Raw genomic sequence first — 20836 nt, forward strand, 5'->3', positions numbered from 1 at the left:
CGGGTGCACACTGTACGATTTATAATAGTCCTTTACGATTGTTGCTTGACAGACTGTACGAACATGATCCTCGCTGTAAGCCACGTCACACTAAGATCTCAGTTGTCACTGATGTCAGGCTGTACAGTCAAGACGCGTTAAAACGGACGCAGGCAAGAAAACTTGTCCATAGTTTTACATAGGCTAATCAATCAATCTGTCTTGAAAAACAGACAATTTTACTGTCGTCGTAGAAGTCACACTGCAGGACTGTAGTTAAATCTTCTGACACTGGCAGAATTTCGTCTGAGGTCAAATTTGATCGCAACGGTCATTAATCGGCTGTCGGTGAACATGTCAAACTAACGATCAAAAACTTCAGATTTTAGCCTAGGATCAGAGGATTCTTTTAGGATTTGCAAAATTGGTCTTAAATCGCGGCCAAAATCGCACAGTGTGCACCTGGCTTTACTCGCTAAACTGTAAACAGTGAGAAGAGTTCGAGGTCTCCGATACAAATCGCAAATGTCTTGGTGATTAAAACTAGTTTAAAGGCAGATGAAACAGTGCTGACATTCTCAACAACACTGACGCGGAAAACATGAGAAATTGTGTGACAACAATCCAGTCAGAAGACTTTTCAATCCATAAATCACCAACATTTACCATGGATTTACTGTAGTAGGCTAACTGTCGTGGCAGAAATGTGGGCAATTTAATTATTATATTATTAACCTCATGTATTAGGAGTAATGAAATATAGGCCAAATTACAGACATTTGTTATACGCAAGTATGTTTATAGACTAAACAGCATAAAGTAATTCTAGATACCATATTACTTTTTACCATGGTAGTGTGGTTACCTCTGGTTGTCATAATCTAAATGCGTGATACCAGAAGACCAATTAATTTGAATAAGAGTAGAGTTCTAACTAAATTAATTACAGTTATTAGTTTGTTTTAAAGGTCCCGTTCTATGTGATCCCATGTTTCAAACTTTAGTTAGTGTGTAATGTTGTTGTTAGAGTATAAATAATATCTGTAAAATTATAAAGCTCAAAGTTCAATGCCAAGCGAGATATTTTATTTAACAGAAGTTGACTACAAAAAACGGCTGGATTGGACTACACTCATCTACATCCTGCTTTAATGATGTCACTAGAACCGTAACCTCCGCCCACAGGAACACAGGCGTATTGATGGCGAAATGTCAACAGACGTGGTTGATGTTTATCTATAATCGGATACCGCAAAAGTTTAATTCGAAGTTGTTAGTTTGCTCTGTCCATTTCACCACGGACTGTTTTTCTAACCTGGAATAATATCAAGCAGACTTCTCTCAGCGTTTAATACTGACGAAGGGGACTATTTCAACTATATTCCAGCAAGCGGTAAGTAGTGATTTAATATGGAAGTAGCGATCACTCTTCACATCGTTCGTTTCTCTTAGTAGGATGAAAATAATCTTACTTAAACTGTGATTAATATACAGAAAGCGATCAAAGAACAATCCCTTTCCAATCGCCCAAGCTATCAATCACACAGCGCGAGTTTATCTGGACACTTGCCAAAACTCGTTATGAAATCAATGACGCTGTTACACTGCACAACGAAGCTCTTACTGTATTTATATGCCTCATGTTTGCATTGGTGAAATCATTAGTGATAGTGCAGAAACTGCGTTGCAATGATAAGATCTTTCACGCGATCAACAGACTGTCATCTGCTCAGTGCTCATCACTGCAACCTTTTATGTGATGGTAATAGATCTAAATACTTAAAAAACTTCTCATGATTCATTAATCCAGATAGCTGTAATAGTAAAAACGTATAATAGCTGTAATAGTAAAAGTTTTCCAGATAGTTCCACATGTAATGCCAGATATTTCATATGCAAGCATGTCAGCCAATCACAGCAGAGGGCGTTTACACTGAAGTCTCACAGCAGACACGCCCCTTCAAACAGAGTGTTCAAACCAGGGAATGAAATCAGGCTAGGAAATATGCCTTTTATTTCTAAATTATAACAATTTTTGATCTAAAAAACATACTAACATTATAAGGGCACCCCTGGAAACATTATAAAATAATAAAAATAATCCATGGAATGGGACCTTTAATGAAAATAAATGTACATCTGCGTCCCAACTCAAGCTACTGTGTCCACAACATTGAATATGGCCCCCTTAAAAAAAAAGAAAAAGGTTTGGACACCCCTGCACTAAACTAAAGTGACTGATTAATGCATGCTCAATAATACTAATTTAAAGGATGAAACCTGTTCCTCTGTTGGTACAGCATTGAAATCAATATGTAAACTCTGAAACTAGTGATTGAAATGCCAAAAACAACTATATATGGTATTGTAGAGTATACTTTATACACATAATTAATAAACAGCTCAAACATAAATACCATTAAACAACCTAAGGCATATTATCAATGTAAGTCGAAGAAGTGTTTTTAAATGCATTAAGAAAAAGGAAAAGAAAAAGGGCTGCGCAACATGTTACACAGTGGAAATTAGTTGATCAAGAGCTATGATGTTGAAGAGCTACATTAGGTAAAAGTAAGACATGCAACCAATGTACTGTATGTGAAACCTACCTCGCCTAAGGTCCCTGAAAACTGATTCTCTCCCTCTGATCTGAAGCTCCCACATATCTACATAACCTAGGGGGCAGGCTGGGGGTGGGGACTGAGAGGTGAAAACCTCTTGTGAAAAAACTCTGTACCCAACCAGAGCATTGATATCCAACCTAAATTAAGACCCTGACATTTCCCCATGTGGTACTGATTGCAATGACCAGAATCACAGTTAAGAGTAACTTGTGTTATGTCTACTCTCATTTTACATAGAATTTTATACAGAATGTGTAGTTGGGATTTAAATTATGTTTGGTTAGGATTCATTTTAGAAAGGCTATTGAATTGTTTGAAGCAGGGCACAGCTGGCACTGGCACTTTGTTAATTATGGACGCTTCTTGTCATGTCCAAACTAATTAGTGGAACTGGCTGATTCTAATCTGTCAGTCACAATGAAATGACAAGAAGACTACTGATTTTGATTTCTGTATATCGAGGTCTATGTGTGACCCCACTCCTAATTAAGAGGGTGATTTCAGTTTTATGTTTATGAATGATTTTGGATATAGTGATATGGTTAGGTATTCTGAGAAGCTAATTAAGGCAGGTCTATATTATATATACCTTCATCGTGACATGTACACAAATCCAGGCACTAGTAAGGTCCCTGGCTCACTACATATCTTTTCGATATTATGTGTTATGGTGTGTTAACGCATTGTTCTGTTACATCGTTTAAGCTGAATATTAATTATAAATGTTAACTAGATGTGTTCACTACCTGTCTAGCGTTGTCTGTAATAAAAAACGGTTTGTCTTCAAAGCTTCTATTCTGTGTCATTATATTTATTGAATTGGCTTGTGCGTTTTATGTTTCATGTTTCAGAAATGTGATGTAATTTCATAGTGTAAGGAGCATAGTGAGCATTGATGCTTCCCTGGTTTTCTCCCTGCGTTCTGGCGCAATATGGCTGCCGTCGCATCATCCAGATGATGCTGCACATTGGTGGTGGTTGAGGAAGATTCCCCACTTCTATATAGTGGTATATAAATGTAACAAATTATTATTACGTTAGGTCATTAAGTTAGGTGAAATTAAACGCAGCCCCTGACTACTGAACTGTGGATCTATTTAGATGCACCCATCTCTGACCTTCCTCCTCCTACAAATAGGTAATTCATGGTTCTTAAAATTACATAATAAACTTAGTTGTAGATGCCCCAAGACCTGAAATGAGATGTGCCATATAAAGAAATTAAGGTTTGAATCCCGCTCAAATGATATATAATAGCTTTTAATAGTAACATTATTTATTTTTTCCTTAAAAATATCGATTGCTTGAGGTGGTAACCATGGCAACAGTAGGCTGCTCGAGGACTTTGGCTCGATTTCAGGATGGGACACAGATAGATACAGTCATTATTTGACAGTTCGTTATAGATTTAGGTAGGCTACATACAAAAATACCACAAAACCCTTTTTTAAAGTTTTAAAGGTTAGCTAACTGTTCAAAACAACTTCCGAAATACCTTTATACAAATTTAAGGCTCTCCAGGAAGTCAGTGTACAATTCGAACACTGAATAATTAAACTAACTAATATGCGATTCTGTGTCTAAATTTTTGTATGAAGAGCATCTGATACGCCACAGCTCTGGTCTACGTGCTAAACGTGACTTCTATAACGTTAGGCTAGCTCTCTCTCCTCCACCAATAAGCGCTGGCACCGCCAGCACAGGGCATAAAGTAAAGCCACAGCCTATACCATCCTATATATACAAATTCTCACTTAAACCATTTGTAGCACCATTGCAACCACAACTACTCGAAGATTACACTGCATTACACAAATATCAGACCATCACATAATGACAATTGTATCGGTATGTGGATTATTCACGACATGTTAGGAATGTTATTAGAAATATTTATATTCTATAACACGGTGTAGCCTATATTTTCAACGATAAATAGATACAAGAGTATTCTCTATGTTAACCTGTTACTTTTCATCAGTCAATCTCCATAGCAGCCCACCGGCATTCAGCATCCCCCACTGCCCGACGCACGCGCAAAATCAGCCAATCATTATCACAGGACACATATGTTGACATATTTAAAGTCATCAGTCCTCATATACATACCTTAACGATACTCTGTGGTTATTCTCTGACGATGCTCCTCTGGCACCAGGATCTCACGTTCGCACGGCACGCATCTTTAGAAGCAGCACTTGAATGAGATCGGCTCATCTGACTGTAGTGCCTGTTCTGTTCTGTCACAACAGTGAATCACTTGAGTCACGCTGTCTGACGTGCAGCCAATGATGAGGCTGTGTGAGTGCCCTACGTGCGTTTCCCCACTGCTCTCCTTTTCCCTCTCATCCCTATTCAAACCATGTGCTCAGAGGATTTAAAGGGGATTTACGAAGCTAACCTCCATAGATGAAGCATCGACTTTGTTTCTCATTATTATGATAGCTGGGTGCTGCAGCTGCTGCTGAACAAAAAAATATTAGCCTGGCAGTTTTCCCCTCGCATGTTTTATTTATTGCAAGAAAGGAAACAGCCCTGCATTGAATAGCTACATTAACATACAATGAAAAGGAAGTGGGGGAGATAATGGCACCTCAACCAGTAAGAAAAAAAGTGATCATAATTTTTAAGAAACTTGTTATTATTGTTATCAGTGAGTTTACAGTAAGGGAAATAACAGCGATGACCTTGGCAAAGTGTCGAGAAATGTGCATATGGTGGCACATATCACCGTGACGCAGTAAAACTGCATAGGGAAATTATGACACTTCCTTGCGATTCATTGTCATCACCAACTCAAAACACTTCTTTAGTTACAATGTTTACAGTAATATTATGCTCAGATACAGATGTTGGTTCTGTAGAGAGCACTGAATATTAACTGAGTGTAAAACATACAGGCAGATATACTGTAGGCTATTATCAAAAATAGAGAGGATGAGCATTTGTTTTCCTTTGGAAGTTGTAGCATCCATCGCAATAAAACTAAATAATCACTTATGTTATGCTTCATTCTTAAGAACAAATTAGAGAAAAGGCTTGAACAGATACAAAATAGAACGTGACAGCAGGCAGGTATTAATCACGTGAATCAGGTGTCTTATTTCCTTTTGCGTCAGCTGCTTTTGTACAGCTTTTGTAAGCCTCAGAAAAGTTGCTCAGACAGGTTTGGAAAAATACTAACCAATGCAAAACTGTCTGAACTTGTCAAGCTATAATTCTGGCAGGAAGGTATACATTCATAAGCGTGTCATAGTTTGTAGGGTAAAACGTTTTGTACTATTGTCAGTAACGTTAACTTAGTAACTTATACACGTCTAATAACATTGTATTTTGATACCAAAATAACAAAGTAGCCTAACTACAAATGAACCATGACTTGTTATTAATAGCCTCGGAAACATTTTATAACTTTACGATAAGCGTGATGCTTTTATGGTGGGAAATAACACAGTAATTCCAGAAATAGCATCAGTATACTCAGAAGTAAACTCATAATTTCCGGCTTTCAAAGTAGGCAAATTACGCTGTAAGTTGTAAAAAATGATATTCACCCGGTTCAACCCAGTACGCGGATGTTACAGAGGAAGCGTTTTGTTTCTATGGAAACTCTCATAGTTGTGGTGGCGCCGAGTTACAACTTATGCTAGCACTATGCTATTGCTTAGCTGGTTAGCTAAGCTGACCTAAACGTCCAGTACGAAGTATTTAAAACATATTCAGCAGCTTCATTTTAGAGTATTTGTGTATTTTAACTTTCACGCAGTTCCGGTCACCTTTATTTATGACAAAAACATGAAATAGAAGAATATTCGCTGTGCTATGCAAGCTAACCGGAGAAAATACATGCATAATATTGGGGTGATATACACATGAAGGTAAACTAAATAACTATTTTAATTTAGTGGAATAGTTCTAATTCTGTTGAAATTGTTTAAAATAACGTGTGTTCGTGAATTTCTGCTTGTTGTTTTGTTTTCATATGAGCTGTCTGCTAAAAACTGACATTGTTTCCACTATTGGAATTTGTTATTCTTGTAGCTGCACGTGAACAAATTTTACGTTAACGTTAGTTGTTTCATTCTTTTCAGATCACAAAGGAAATAACTCTATTTACTGACTGCTAGAGATTAGGGTTTTCATTTAGCATGTGTATTTCAAAATATCCTTTTGATGGGCACTTTGTAATTACTTCTTGTGTCTAACTTACAGATTTGCTTAACAGGATGCCAAGTCTTGCAGTGGCCTGTTGTTTAACATCTGCTTCGTAACAATGCAGGAAGCTGTGGACCTGGAGGCCCAGCTGGCTTGTAAAGAAAGAGAATGGAAAGTACTTCAAACTTTGCGGATCCGACAACTGGAGACTGCTCTAAATGAAGCCACATCAGAGCTGTCCACCCAGAGAGAGCGTTTCCTCCGCTTGCGTGATGACTTCAAGTATAATCTATGTGTGTTGGAGGAGAGGGACAAAGAGCTGGAGCGTTATGATGCCTTGGCAGCCCGTGCTCAGACGGAGGACAGTGCCAGGCGAGAAGAGGTCAGTGAGCTGAGGATTGAGATCGCAAAACTGCAGGATGCCCTGGAGGAGCAGCGGAGGTTGAAGGAGGACATAGAAGTGCAATATCAGAAGAGGGGAGTCGAGCATAGAGTCAAATTGGAAAAAGTCCAGAAGTATGACCTTGTTTCTTAGGCTCATCCATGTATGGTTATCCACATTGATTTCTAAATTGATGTTTGTTTTTTTGTGTAATCTTGATGACATTTGTTTTTGCTTTTTAGCATCATGGAAAGCGAGATTCAAAAACTCAGGGAGGAGAATGAAACATTGAGACGGGATCTCCAGCGGCGAATTAGAGAATCTGATGGGGAGCTGGCACTGCAGAAACAGGTATGGCTGTCACCCGCAAGATGGTAGACACAATCTTACTGGTGACATCCATTCCTGTTTGTACATTTGTTGTGTTCAAAAAAGCTGAACTATATTTTACTTGACACTGCACAGCACTAATGAAAAAAGACAAACAGTGCAAGATGCAGTGTAATGGCCAAACACGTCTGTCTACACATGCTAAAAACACTGCCACAGAAAGAAACAAAACAAAACATTGACCTCACTAATTGACTAGACATCTATTGTGGGTTGTGGCCCATGCCTAAATGTAAGTTGTCTAAAAATCAATTCACAAAGTGTATTAATGCCAGGACATTGTATGTTATTTAAAGAAAACCCATTGACATAAAAGGATTCCAGCTGGCAGGAGTTCTTAGTCGCTGAGCTGTGTCAAATAATCACTAAAGCAATCCTCACCTCACTCTGTGGAGTAAAATGATAAGGCCGTGAAGGATCACAGATAGTGTTGGTGAACCAAAGCTATTTATGCTATAGTGCATTCAGGTCAGTTCCAAAATAGGTCATTGTTCAGTGTTGTTTGCTTGACATTTGACATTTGAGTGTCGTTTAAGCTCAGTCAAATAAGCGTTTCATAAAACTCTTTATGACTGCTTTACTAAATAATACATTTCAATCCACAACAGGAAATGATGGCAGATTTTGACAGTGAAATGAGAAAGCGGGAGCATGAGTTCCATCTGAAGCTTGACGAAATGAACAGTGTGGTTCTCTCTCATGAGCTCAAAGTAAGACCCACATCCCATCAAACCTCTTATAAACTATTAGTTAGAGGTCAGGGCTGTTTAGACCAGTGGTTGTCAACCTTTTTGACTCCAAAATTGTACCTTTTGTACTTCTGTTGTAATAATAAATAAAAAATATGGCATTTTATTCTTAGTGCTTTTTAGCATTTCAATTAAGATTGTTAATATAACTAAATTTCATTTATTTTAGAGACACATCTAGGCCCCCTGGAAGTTTGCTAAGGGTCTCCGAGTGTACCCCTGGTTGAGAACCACTGCTTTAGACACTACATGGCCAAAAGTATGTGGGTAAATTGAAACGTCCACATGAATGATGAGTTGGAATCCCGAAGTAACCTAGACCCCATTCACCAAATGTCAGCGGCTAAACTCCTGCTCGTATCTCAGGAATGTCCAAACTCTGTCCTGGATGGCCACTGTCCTTTAGAGTTTAGTTCCAACTTGCTTCAACACAGTGCCTGTAAGTTTCTAGTATGCCTAGAAAGACCTTGATTATCTGGTTCAGAAGTGTTTAATTGGGGTTGGAGCTGAACTCTGCAGGACAGTGGCCCTCCAGGAGCAGGATTGGACACCCCTGTCGTACCTGAATGAAGAATTCCTAGAAGAGTGGAAACTGTTAGGAGCACATATAGGCGTGATGTTCAGGTATCCACATAATTTTGGCAATATTTATTTATTTATTTGACCTTCATTTAACCCAGAAGTTCTACAGAGTTTAGCTCCAACCCTAATTAAACAGACCTGAACCAGCACTAAGGGCTGCGTCTCAATCAGATCCCTAGTTCAGTAGTCAAGTCAATGATCAGTGAGTCAACCTTTTTAAGGGCTGCACTGAAACGTTGACTCCCTGAAAAGTCCCACAATGCACTGTGAAAACCAGGGAGCATCGATGCTCAGTATTTTCCTTACTGTCCTTACCAGTGCCTGAATTCGTGTGCACGATATACTGAGTGATTCACGAGCTCGGGGGCTGAATGAGACACTCAAGCTCTTCAGACTCCCTAAAACCTTCCAGGCAAGGGTGTTGGAGCTGGTTTGAGCTAAACTCTGCAGGATGTTGGCCCTCCAGGAGCAGGTTTAGACACCATTGCAATATAGGCTTAGTATATCTTAGTCTTAGCAATCTTTTGCATGGATCAAACTCATAAACAAATGAGTTTAATTATAATATTAATTGTCCAGGAAAAGCTATTGAGCAAAGAGTTGGAGGTCCATGCCAAAGCTCACAGCCAGGCCAAAGAGGCCCTGCAGGCCTCTGAAGAACTTTACCAGCTGGCGCAAAAAGAGATTCAACACAGAGACTGGGACCTAAAGAACACCACTGCAATGAAAGACTCCAGGTAATCTGACACATGCATTCGAAAAAAAGTTTTCTATTTCGATTTTTGAATGTAATAAGATCATGATTACTGTTTTACAGGATAAAAGAGCTTGAGGTCAAACTAAAACAAATGGAGAGCAATTATAAAAAAGAGCAAGAAGCCTACAACAGGAAGTAAGTACTACATCTAGAATTTGAGATACCCTGTCAGAAAATATCAGAAAATATTTATATAAAATATAAATAACAATTGGATTTGACAGGTCAAATCCAATTGTTAAACACACAGTAAAAGCAAGTGACAAGCTTTTTTTAGATCCTAATGACAAATAAAAAACACACACACAAAAAAACGGTTGAGGTTATGAACTTTTGCTTGGTAGATTCATATTTATATCTCAGATTAATCTAGGTAGGCCAGCATGTTGTGCTCTGATGTTTTGAAATTTGATATATGCAGGCATGCAGAGCTGGAACGAAGATGTCGGGAGAAAGAGGATGCTCTGGGTCTCATGAGAGAGGCGCACGCCAGGGAGCTTCAAGAGGATAGGGGTAAAATCTCAGAACTGCAGGCCCAACTGGACAGGATTATTCTGGAGCAGGCAAGGAAAGAAAAGAGCCATACGGATGACCTCCACCACAGAGACCAGCAGATACAAGAGTAAGACACAGACATATCAAAATGACTATTTATAGAAATATTCTGTGGTTCATTTTTACTTGTCAAGCTTGTGGTTTGGAGTGCATTTTATCTCATAAAATCACATTACGAGATTATGCATTTTATCACATTAGCCGTGGCTCCTGCTGATGACTAAATTAGTGTAAAAACATTGAGAGGAAATGTGTGGGTGTCTCTGAGAATGGCTTTCTGAGCACAAGGATTATATAACATGTTTAAAATTCAAGGCCTCAAGGTAACAAATGCGACTCATTTTTCTGTGCTTATAATTTAATGTTCATAAATGAAATATTTGAGATTCACAGGTTAAGACAGACAACATGTCTGCTGTTTGACAATATTCAATCGAGAGCCTTAACCTGTGTTTGGTACCACAGTTGTAACCAGATCCAACTTTGAAACTCTTATTTGAAAACAAAGGCTCAGAGTGCAGCTGGAAACAACTCGATCTGGCTGGGATACTTACATCACTCAGGTCTCCAAAGAAAAGGTTGCCACAGATACAGAGCTGCTTTCTGCAGGGGAGAGAGAGGCCAAAGTGAGAGCAGAGCTGGAGAGGTGTAAAGTGGATATAGAGAGGTGAGGGGTCACAAGATGAATAATTGTATACCTTTTACACATTAACTCCATTATACGGTGAGAAATAAAAGTGTGAGTAGGGATGCACCAATAATAAAGTTTTAGCCGATAAAATATTGTTTATGTAATGGCCGATGACCAATAAATGTCAGATATTAAAAATCTTTACTATTTTGTCTAAATAAATTCAAAAATAAAACACAAAAAAAACTAAAATCAGTAATTTTTTCTTTGTCATATCTTTCAAATAAAATGTGTGCATCACAATTATAATGTACACTAATATTATAATGTACACATCTAAATGTAAAAATAGGGGAAATGAACGTGCACAATTAAATATCCAATATCAGCCGATACCAATAAATGAAACAAATTACTTAAAAAAGGCAAATGTATTTCTGTCAGGTATAAGCAGCAGGTGTCTAGTGGTCTGCAGAGGGAGCAGGCCCTGGAGCAGAAGAGAGTTCAGCTGGAGTTGGACTGGGAGCGGCGCTGTGAGGAGGTGCGTTCTGAGCACTACCTGAGGAGCGAGGAGCTCATCCAAAGCCTTACTCAGGCCAGGGACCAGGTGAGCTGATGCACAGTCCGACTGCATAAAATATAATAGTAAAGTAAAATATTCTTAAAAATATTCAAAATAAAATAATTTCATGAATAAAGAACATTTTTATGTAATCTGTAGTTCAGGTCTAGCAAGATATAGTATATATATACCAGTGTAATGACCTCGATTTTCTTATCAGTTAGTGTCTCCAACAAGCTTTCTGGACTTGATCTTGGTTAGAAGGAAGTATAAGGAAGTAATGTATTATGTTTGTGTATCTGCCCTAAGAGAAATGCTGAGTTGAGAGAGAAGGAACGGGAGTTGCAGGAGATGGTGGCACTGCTGAAAAGTGTCACTGTAGAGAGAGATCAGGCACTGCATGGAACCAAACCAGCACTAACTGGAATTCAGGTTAGACCACACACAGCTTTCTCTGTTACATCAATTAGACTGATATTTAATACTGCAAAGGAACCAGTTACCATTTAGAATCTGCTTTAGCTTTGGAAAAAAACCAAACTTGGTATGATGACAGCTGAAGATCTGGTGGGTATCCTGTCCAACAATTCTCTGGGTTTCATGCCAAAGTGTCTGAAGAGTAGGGGTCACACAGCATATGATGCAAGTCATCTGACCCTGAGTTGCCCCAGGAGGGTTGTTTTTGTCTAGTTGCTTAGAAAAGATATCTTAAATTACTATTTAAATAAAACAGCAGGCATTGTCAACGTCTACAGCATTTTTTTATCTAATACCTGCCCTTCCATTAATTAAATAGAGCTATAGAGGGTATCCACTTGGTGCAATGGTCACACTTTAGATTAGGGTCCAATTCTCACTATTAACTAACTACTAATGACAACTTTTGCCTCTATAAACTCCTAATTCCTGCTTATTACTAGTTAGTAAGGTAGTTGTTAAGTTTAGGTATTGGGTTGGATTAAGGGATGCAGAATATTGTGTGCAGAATAAGGCATTACTATGTGCTTTATAAGTACTAATAAACAGCCAATATCCTAGTAATATGCATGCCAATAAGCAAATAGTTAATAGTGACAATTGGACTAAACTAAAGGTTTACTGGTGCAATTCTATTACAGCTATTCTGAAGTGGCATGTCATATGTAGCTGAGAATAAAGAGTTATGTGGTTGTTCATATCTGCCCTGTCAGCTGTTTGATAGGTCATTTATCAACACACATTTAAGAGACTTTAAATAGCATGTCAGCAGAAGATGCTTGGCCATTTACAGAATGTTTCTTTGAAAGTTCACAGTCTCCCTGGTCATTATGACATTATGAAAGGAAAGGTTATATCGCATAGCACCACGTATCCATATATTCCGCACAGCATAACTAGTCTTATGTATCATCACTTGAAATTGCCAGCTGGCTTTTTTTTTATGGCGACCATAGCCTGACTGTAAAATAATACATGTTTTTTAGCACACATATTATTATGTTTGTGGAGTGAGTTCAGTCCTGTAATAACTTGTTGACTGATTGAAAATTCCGATCTTTAAAAGTGTGTCAGCACGCACAATATCTTGCCTCCACCTAGTGGTAGCTGATTGGCTTATTATACCATCATCTGATTGTTTCACGACTGCTTCTCTCTGTCTTACATAACATAAAAACAATGTGAACTTTTCCAACAGGCATCTGCAGTAGACAGCAGCAGTTTCCCATCAGAAGAGATCAGGAGACTCCAGCAGCAGAACAGCAGTCTCAGAGCAGTGGTGACTGAAATGAGGAAAGAGATGGAGAACTTGAGCAAGCAGATGCCTATAGCTCAGAGTCATAACCAGACCACGAATCCAGAGGTCAGCTCTGCAGGTACAAGCGGTCATCACAGCAATAAGGAAATAAAAGACACTTAAGAATATTTTACTTAATGACATTTTTTAATTAAATTTTAAATGTAACAGAGATTCAAGTTTGTAAAACCAAGCATAAATCACTTAAGTTAATATACTTGCAATGGAAATCACAGTATCCTCCTGCCATGGATATTGCAAGTAGTGCTTAAATTGTATTACTTGCATTATTGTTAGGACATTTAACCCTCCACCCTATTGAATGACAGTGATTTGTCTGTTTCAGGGACTACAGACTACAGTCAGGCTTTGGAGAAAGAGATTCAGGAGCTTAAGGCCAAATGTCGTGGTCTTGAGGAGCGGCTGGAGGAGTCTTCCAAGACAGTCAATACTGCCAGCAATCCTTCCCTTGCATTCCCTGTTTCCCCTGACAATGCATACCTTCAAAACCATATTAGATCACTTAATGAGACCATAGGTAATTTAAAAATATGAGCTCACACCTTCATCAAACAAGATCTGTAATGTAATACTGTGGTTTGTGGATTTTTGATTTAAAAATCTTGTGTCTTTTGGAGCACAAGAGGTAAAGATGGAGTGAGATCTTGGTAGGAGCACTGCACAGTGTTTTAAAGAAGAGTGGGGTTTTTTTTTTGCAGGTGGGCTACGAGTGGAGAAAGTAGCCAGTGCCGCTGCTCTAAAGAAACAGGAAGTGAGACTGGCTCATTTGGAGTCTACTGTGGAACAGCTTACCCAGCAGGTAATGATTTTAGCCCAACTTACCCCAAGCATCCAATAATTAACAGACCATAATTGGCTATTTTGAATATATACTGTACTGTATATATGATTGTATTTCTCTTTCCTTCAGTGTCACTCAAAACACATGGAGAATGAGAGCTTACGTCTAGAGCTGGCCAATCACAAGAGGGCAGCAGCAGCTCAAGAAGTGAGGCTTAAGCAAAGAGTGGCAGCTACTGAACTGGAGGTTAATGAAGTGAGACGGGAAGCAGAAGAGTACCAAAAAGGCAGTTTGCTCCACAACCTGGAGTCTGTTGCCCTTGGAAACCAGGCAAGTTTTAAGTATATAGAATAATACTTCATAATAAATGCAAGTAAAGGCATGATATTTTCTGCCTTAAAGAAACAAAATTTAAGTATTAAATTTAAAATGTAATAATTATATTTTCCTAATTACAATTTATCTTTATTAAACTACAATATATTTGTTACCAGGTGTCAGCACTGAAGGTTAACCTTGCAAGCAGAAGAGAGACCATTGTCCTTAATCAGGTACAGCACTTCAGTGCACCATGATATACTGTATGTTTAATAATATAATATGCACCATAAAAAGGCTTTATATTACAATCACTGTTTAAATTTGTCCTCCTGCTTTTTAAGAAATAATCTTAAGAATTAAGAAATTTGTTTTGTTTGCTTGTGGTGCAAAATAAATAAATAAATCATGCCTGGGTTGATAAAACTATGGAGCCCCATTTATTTGCCCCATTTATATATATATATATATATGTACTGTTAGGGGGTAACAGTTTAGGACCCAAGGACCAGATGTTTGAAAGAAGATCCGGAGTCAGAATTATAATAAATTGAAGAAAAGTTTCACTGAAGATAGTTTGCAGTTTCATCAGCAGAAGTCAGCTTCAAGACTCACACGGAAGTTTGTAGGCCACCCCGCTTACAGTTACAAAGATCACAGCAGTTATACCCTACACCAAGGTCTAAGCTACGTCCTTGCTTCAGGTTGCAGTTTCTGATTGGCTAAGAAATAGATAAACATAGTAATTTTTCAAACATATACAGATAGACGGAAGCATATCTCCATCGATTAGGCAGCTGACACCCTGAAGTTAGGCACGTCGTAACCTTCCTGGTCGCAGAGCACCATTATGGCGCCAGCATGTCCAGAACAACAACTCAGTCAATCTCCAATAATGCCAGTGGTTCCTTAACCTGTAACCAAGAAGACTAACACACACACCGACACACATCTTTTCCAAGGCTGGATTTGGCCAGGCTCTAACTATAAACAGGAGAGTCCTCTCAAAACATCAAGATAATGCGTTCTTTCTCTCAAGGAGAGCTACACTTAATCTTAATCTATTGGCTTCAATGACCCCTATATGTTTTAACACGTTGAAGACCTTTCTCAAACACAAAACAAATACAGCCATTAAAGAATATATGAAAAGAACATTTCAGTAATCACACTGGTAACTTCTATAACAAAGTAAAATCTCCAGAGAAGTCATTCAACTCATTTGATATTTAGAAGGAAAAATATTGATTAATACCTTGATTATAATCACTCATTACATATACATTGAAGCAGCAGTGGATTCCAATCCACCCCCTTCAGTACATATACGTGTGTTTGTCCACGTCACGTGCGGGGATCTGCATTTAAGCAGAATCTGTTGCCAACCAGTTGTATCTGCAGTTAGGACTACTGTCCAAACAGTATTTTCAGTGTATATATTACTGATATGAATTGTCTCTTGTCATAAGTATCCTCTATGGCAGGGTTTCTCAGTCTCGGTTCTGGAGGGCCACTGTCTTGCACAGTTTAGCTCCAACCCTGATCAAACACACCTGAGTAAGCTAATCAATGTCTTCAGGATCACTAGAAACTCACAGCTAGGTGTGTTTGATCAGGGTTGGAGCTAAACTGTGCAGGACAGTGGCCCTCCAGGACCGAGTTTGAGAAACCCTGCTCTATGGTTACCTAAACAACAATGTCTCTCTGGTATTTAAGAGTGAGATGGTAAAGCAGCTTCAGGAGGAGAACTTGTCCCTGCGACAGCAGCTTCTGTTGCTGCAGAGTTCAGCCAGAGGGGGCGCCATGGGTGATGTTGCTCTGCTTCAGTCAAAGCTCAAACAGGCTGCGCGCTTGATCTCCGGCCTCAGTCAGGACAAACGGCAACTCATTGAAATGGGCAACAGGCTCCGGGCTCAGCTGATTGAAGCAGGACTGGAGGGTTGGTATTGGTTTTGAAGTGTACTATTTGATTTCAGTGGTATTCTCTTCCAGAGTGAATTATGTAAGGAATTATCTCTGGCTCAAGAGGAATATAAAGAACCCTCTTCTGTTATTTTGTAAAAGGGCACATGGGGTTAATTCCTATAATTCACCTCTCATTGTTATGCTGGTGCCCCATCACAATGGGTTGATCCATGTTTGTACCAAGGGATTAAAGAAACCTTTTGATTCTCAATAGAGCCCAATGCTTGTTCCGGAAATTCTCCATGCTTTGTGTGTTTTGCCTTGCTTCAAAACAGTTTATGTTATACAACTTTTTGAGAGTCATTTACTAGCAAATCACCACTGAATATCAACAACACATTTAAAAATGTTTACTTCCTACGTCCCCATTTTAATATGTCCATACTTTATATTTAAGTTATTAAAATTGCCTAAATGGACATCAGGGATGCAAATGATACCTTTATGTAAAATGTTAAAATTTTAATTCAAAATGTGCCCTTTAAAGCCTTCCCGTGTTGTTATAGAAATAATTGTATTTTTTCTCAGTTTCACGACACTCAAAGATTATTCTCAAACCAAACGATCCCGAACACAGCTTGGAAAAAGACTTCTCTCAAACCGAACATGGGGTGCAGCCAAAGAGCCGCTTATCTACCCTGGAACAGCTACAGTACCAGCTAACCACTCAGGTGACTTAGGCAGGAGAGGGACTTTAGTCAAAGCACGTTCACTGTATTGATACGGAGAATATATTTCATCATATTAATCAGTTTGGCCTGTGCAAATGTACTGAGCTGAAGATTTAGACACAGCTTTTATGCAATGCTATTCTAAGTCAAGGCCACTGGAGCATGGCAAAGGTCAGCGATCACTCCATTGTCAGATGCATTAAGACGTGGTTGATTATGATAACACAAGAATGAAATCGAATCATATTTGTTTTGAATCTTACTCTAGGAGCTACAATATGCACAGAGAGATCAGAGTAAGAAAATGGCGATTATTGTCCGTCCTCAATTTTCTGAGGGCGAGAGCTCAGATAAACACAGAACCACCAACCCATGGGAGCCACCAGTCAGAGTCCAGGTACTATGACTTCACCACCACATAAATATATTTTACACATATTCAAAAGTTTAGAAAAAAATAATTGTATTCAGCGAGGATGCATGAAATTTATATAAAAAAAAATTGTATAATGTTCCTATTTCAAATAAATTCTATTTATCAAAGAATCCTGAAAAAAATGTATCAGTTTCCTCCAAAATATTAAGCATCAAACCGGTTTCCAATATTGATAATAACAAGAAGTACTTCTTTAGCAGCAAATCAGCATTAGAATGATTTCTGAAGGATCGTGTGACACTGAATGTGTAATGTCTGCTGAAAATTCAGCTTTACATTTTAAAATATATTAAATTAGAAAATAGTTACTTTTAAATTCTAACAGTATTCCACTATATTACTGTTTTTACTGCATTTTGTATCAAATTAATGCAGCCTTGGCGATCATTAAACTTAAAAAAATCTTACCAACCCTAAACCTTTGAAAGGTGTTTATGTGATTTTATTTGGTGTAAACAGAGTGAATCTATTGTTGTTGTTTCAATGTTTTAATTCTTTTTGTCTGTTCCTTCCTCAAGTCTGTGGGTAGTAAAGAAAACACTCCGCCACAACCTGAAGCTCTGGTACGACTGCCCGGGTCATCCCAGATTCTGCTGTCATCTACGGGGACCGATGATTCCCTAAAGGATGTGTGGAAAATGTTGGATCGAGGTTTGAGTTCCTCTCTGTTTTCTCCAAGTGACAGTGAGGACAAAGGTGAGCAGAAAAGTAATAAATGACTTCAATCGTCAGACCATTTTATATTCAAACTTATAACTGTTGTATAGTGCGTGCTATTTTGATGACTTCACAGGACGTTTAAGTACTAGTCAGTAAGCTAAAACATGATTAAGCAACTTCCTTTAACTAACTTATCTCACTTAGTGGCTGTTTTAGCCATGTTGATTGTGTGAATAGATAACTGCACACGTTTCTCTGTGTCTGAAATTTCATCACTTGATTTGTCAAGGGAATGATGACAGAGCTGCATGATTGGATTTAAGGCCAAATGAAAGTTGCCAAATCTATGGAGATAATGCTGATAAGACCATTGAGCCATTTGATTTTTTTATCAGTCAGATCAGTTTTGCACTTGTCTCTTTTATAGACATTGTCATTTACTGGCATGAAATAATGCCTTGTCTTGAATGAGTGAGAATGAGAATGAATTTTGAATGAGAATGGCCTATACAGGCATATTATCTAATATCTTTAGTTCTCTTTGGACATTTCGTCTTGCACTAACTTTCTTTAAATTATGGCTCTTGAAGGCAGCATCACATCATGATGTTACATCAGTTTCATCAGACAGCTGATGAAGCCATTTAGATTTGCAAAATGTATTCAGTAATTTGAATACAAAGGTCAGTTGCTTTGAATAAAAATAGACAAGACATGACTTTCACCTCTATGTAACTTGGGCCAACATTTGCATCATTTGAAAACCTTGGCATAGAAACAGGTCAGGTACTTGCAATGCTGACTGATGCATTGATGCTCTGTGTGTCTAGGGTTCAGACTAATGTACTCTGTAATAAGCCATCAGCCCAGGCCAGGTTTAGTATCAGCGTTGCTTCATAGTACATCATTTAGTCCAAATATCAAATGGTATTTACTTAGCATTTCAGCATCAGTCACACGCACACGTGAAGAGTTTTAATTTTGCTCTGTCAGAAAGATACAGAAATATATAGATGCTAACATCTGAATACAAGTGCCATTTACCATTTTTTGGGTCAGTGACTAATAAAGATATCTGAGAAGATAAAGGAAAATTTTTATTTAAACCACGTACAATGTACCATGGTTTTAGGAATGTATCTTTGTATTCACCTTGGTGTCACATCAACAATTCAACAATGTACATGCTCTAAATATTTAATGTGGTTTAATAAAGGAAAATGTACAAAAAATGTTTTCAAAATATGCTTTTTCTTAAAAAGGTCAAATATTGTAAGGAGGACTTTTAATTTAATCTTTTACTATCTTACACCACAGTTTTTTTACTTTAAGTATCACCTAAAATTTAAAAATGACTTAATTCAGAAAAGAAATAGAAAAGTTGTATTCTTATTTCTTATATTTTTTTAATAATTTCATAGCTCCAGATAAAATGATGCCATTAGCCATGTTTCCATCCACCTATTTTTGTGCACATTTTTGGTTATTGCATAAAAAATGCTCAATGAAAACGCTAAGATGCACATAAATGTACAAAACCTAAAAATGTGCTTAAAAAACGTATGCACTTGTTTGTTTGTTTTCAATAAGAAGACATGCATAAACTACGATGGAAACCCATTTACTAAATAAATCCCTTGAAGCGCAACAAAACCTTTATGTGACTTTGCCACAACAGAGGATGTGATTGGATAACGACTAACCATTGGTCATTCTGAAATGACTGAGCCAAAGTCTGTCATCAGAAGGGTTGGGTAAAATTACCTCCCAGAACTGTCTTAAACGATTGCGTTCCCAAACACGAGGTATTTAAATGCAAGAACATGCGTGTTTGTTGTGTTTCGTCTGCGCGCTCTGAGGCGCAAATCATTTATGAAATACGAAAAAAAGAGGCATAGTGGCATCCCCGATTTCAGCAAATTTCGGATATTTCGCTCTTATTTCCGAGGAAGTGACAATTTTGTTCTCTTGAACGCATGGGGTGGCATTTATTCACAAATGTTTCATGAGATATTCCAATTTTACGCATTAGTTAAATTCACAACTTTGGATGGAAACAGCTACGGGCCCATTTACAGAATATTCTTTAAGTACTCTTCTCTCAAGTGCTTTACTCAAGGTCACAATAGTGATGCTTCATGGCTACAGGGATCAAACCAGTAACTTTTTGATAAGCAGTACTGAATTTCAGCCACTATTCTACAGGGATTTACATTTTTAAATGAAAGATTTAAACTCTTATTTTATTGTGCTCTCAGGTATAGTGTCTACGGCAAACGGAGGACACCCAGATATTACTCAGCCTCCTACTCCACTGGTCAGCGTGGAGGGCACTAAAGCTTCTCTCCAGGAAAAGAAGAAACAAAGTCGTACAACATTTGTACCTGCTAAAAAGACACGTCCTGCTGGAAATCGGGGCAAGATTCGAAATTACAACAACAAAGACTGAAGACTGACTGTTTGAAGGATTGTCCTATTTTAAGTGCTGTATTTTTATTTGTTCACTTTGCATCATGTATGTTTTTTTGTTTGTTTTTTTACATTTGTAAATGTTCTAATAAATTATTGCATAATTTGACCAATATTCATGCAAGTCTTTTTATAATGAGCAGAAACACCAACAAGGATTTAAAAAAATCCAATCCCAGGAATATCAGGGTTCCTACACATTTTGGAAAAGTATGGAATTTGAATCGAGTCATTTCCAGGTCTTGATAAGTATGGTAAAAAGAAAACAGTTTACATTTCCTATTCAGCTTTCTAAAATATAAAATTGTGAATTTCGGAAAACTTTATCATACAAGCAGAGTTTTTATGACAGAAGTTTGATTGTCAAACACGACT

General features: G+C 37.9%; 2 protein-coding genes across 5 annotated transcripts in view; one reads left to right on the forward strand and one right to left on the reverse strand.

The window, feature by feature from the left end:
- The window catches only part of slc16a3b (solute carrier family 16 member 3b), a 10684-nt gene extending 4822 nt beyond the window's left edge, over nucleotides 1–5862 (reverse strand). Inside the window, exon 1 of one of the 2 annotated variants that reach the window (XM_084434225.1) lies at nucleotides 4713–5862. The gene's annotated coding sequence lies outside the window, so the exon portion shown is untranslated. Of the gene's footprint in view, nucleotides 1–2588; nucleotides 2664–4712 lie in introns of those variants that run through there. The other variant, XM_084434226.1, reaches the window with a different exon arrangement.
- A 151-nt stretch (nucleotides 5863–6013) lies between these two features.
- On the forward strand, nucleotides 6014–20574 carry ccdc57 (coiled-coil domain containing 57). 3 transcript variants are annotated; one of them, XM_084434223.1, is made up of 20 exons: nucleotides 6014–6481; nucleotides 6816–7274; nucleotides 7383–7491; nucleotides 8139–8240; nucleotides 9441–9598; nucleotides 9679–9753; nucleotides 10040–10240; nucleotides 10682–10840; nucleotides 11249–11411; nucleotides 11676–11798; nucleotides 13042–13219; nucleotides 13487–13678; nucleotides 13860–13960; nucleotides 14072–14272; nucleotides 14437–14493; nucleotides 15977–16199; nucleotides 16754–16896; nucleotides 17165–17293; nucleotides 17851–18028; nucleotides 20251–20574. In XM_084434223.1, exons 2-20 carry the CDS (start codon nucleotides 6877–6879, stop codon nucleotides 20439–20441), a joined length of 3081 nt encoding a protein of 1026 aa, XP_084290349.1. In that variant the 5' UTR covers nucleotides 6014–6481; nucleotides 6816–6876; the 3' UTR covers nucleotides 20442–20574. The 3 variants fall into 3 exon arrangements, with proteins under 3 accessions (XP_084290349.1, XP_084290348.1, XP_084290350.1); XM_084434222.1 differs by having other exon boundaries at nucleotides 6169–6481; nucleotides 6829–7274; XM_084434224.1 differs by having other exon boundaries at nucleotides 6190–6481; nucleotides 6883–7274.
- Nucleotides 20575–20836: the final 262 nt, after the last annotated feature.

This window comes from Rutilus rutilus (assembly GCF_951802725.1).
Source record: "Rutilus rutilus genome assembly, chromosome: 16".
Classification (NCBI taxonomy): Eukaryota; Metazoa; Chordata; class Actinopteri; order Cypriniformes; family Leuciscidae; genus Rutilus; species Rutilus rutilus.

Coding starts and splice junctions, on each gene's coding strand:
- ccdc57 (XM_084434222.1), top strand. Junction 7,492..8,138: donor AGCTGGCACTGCAGAAACAG/GTATGGCTGTCA, acceptor AATCCACAACAG/GAAATGATGGCAGATTTTGA. Junction 18,029..20,250: donor AAGTGACAGTGAGGACAAAG/GTGAGCAGAAAA, acceptor TTGTGCTCTCAG/GTATAGTGTCTACGGCAAAC.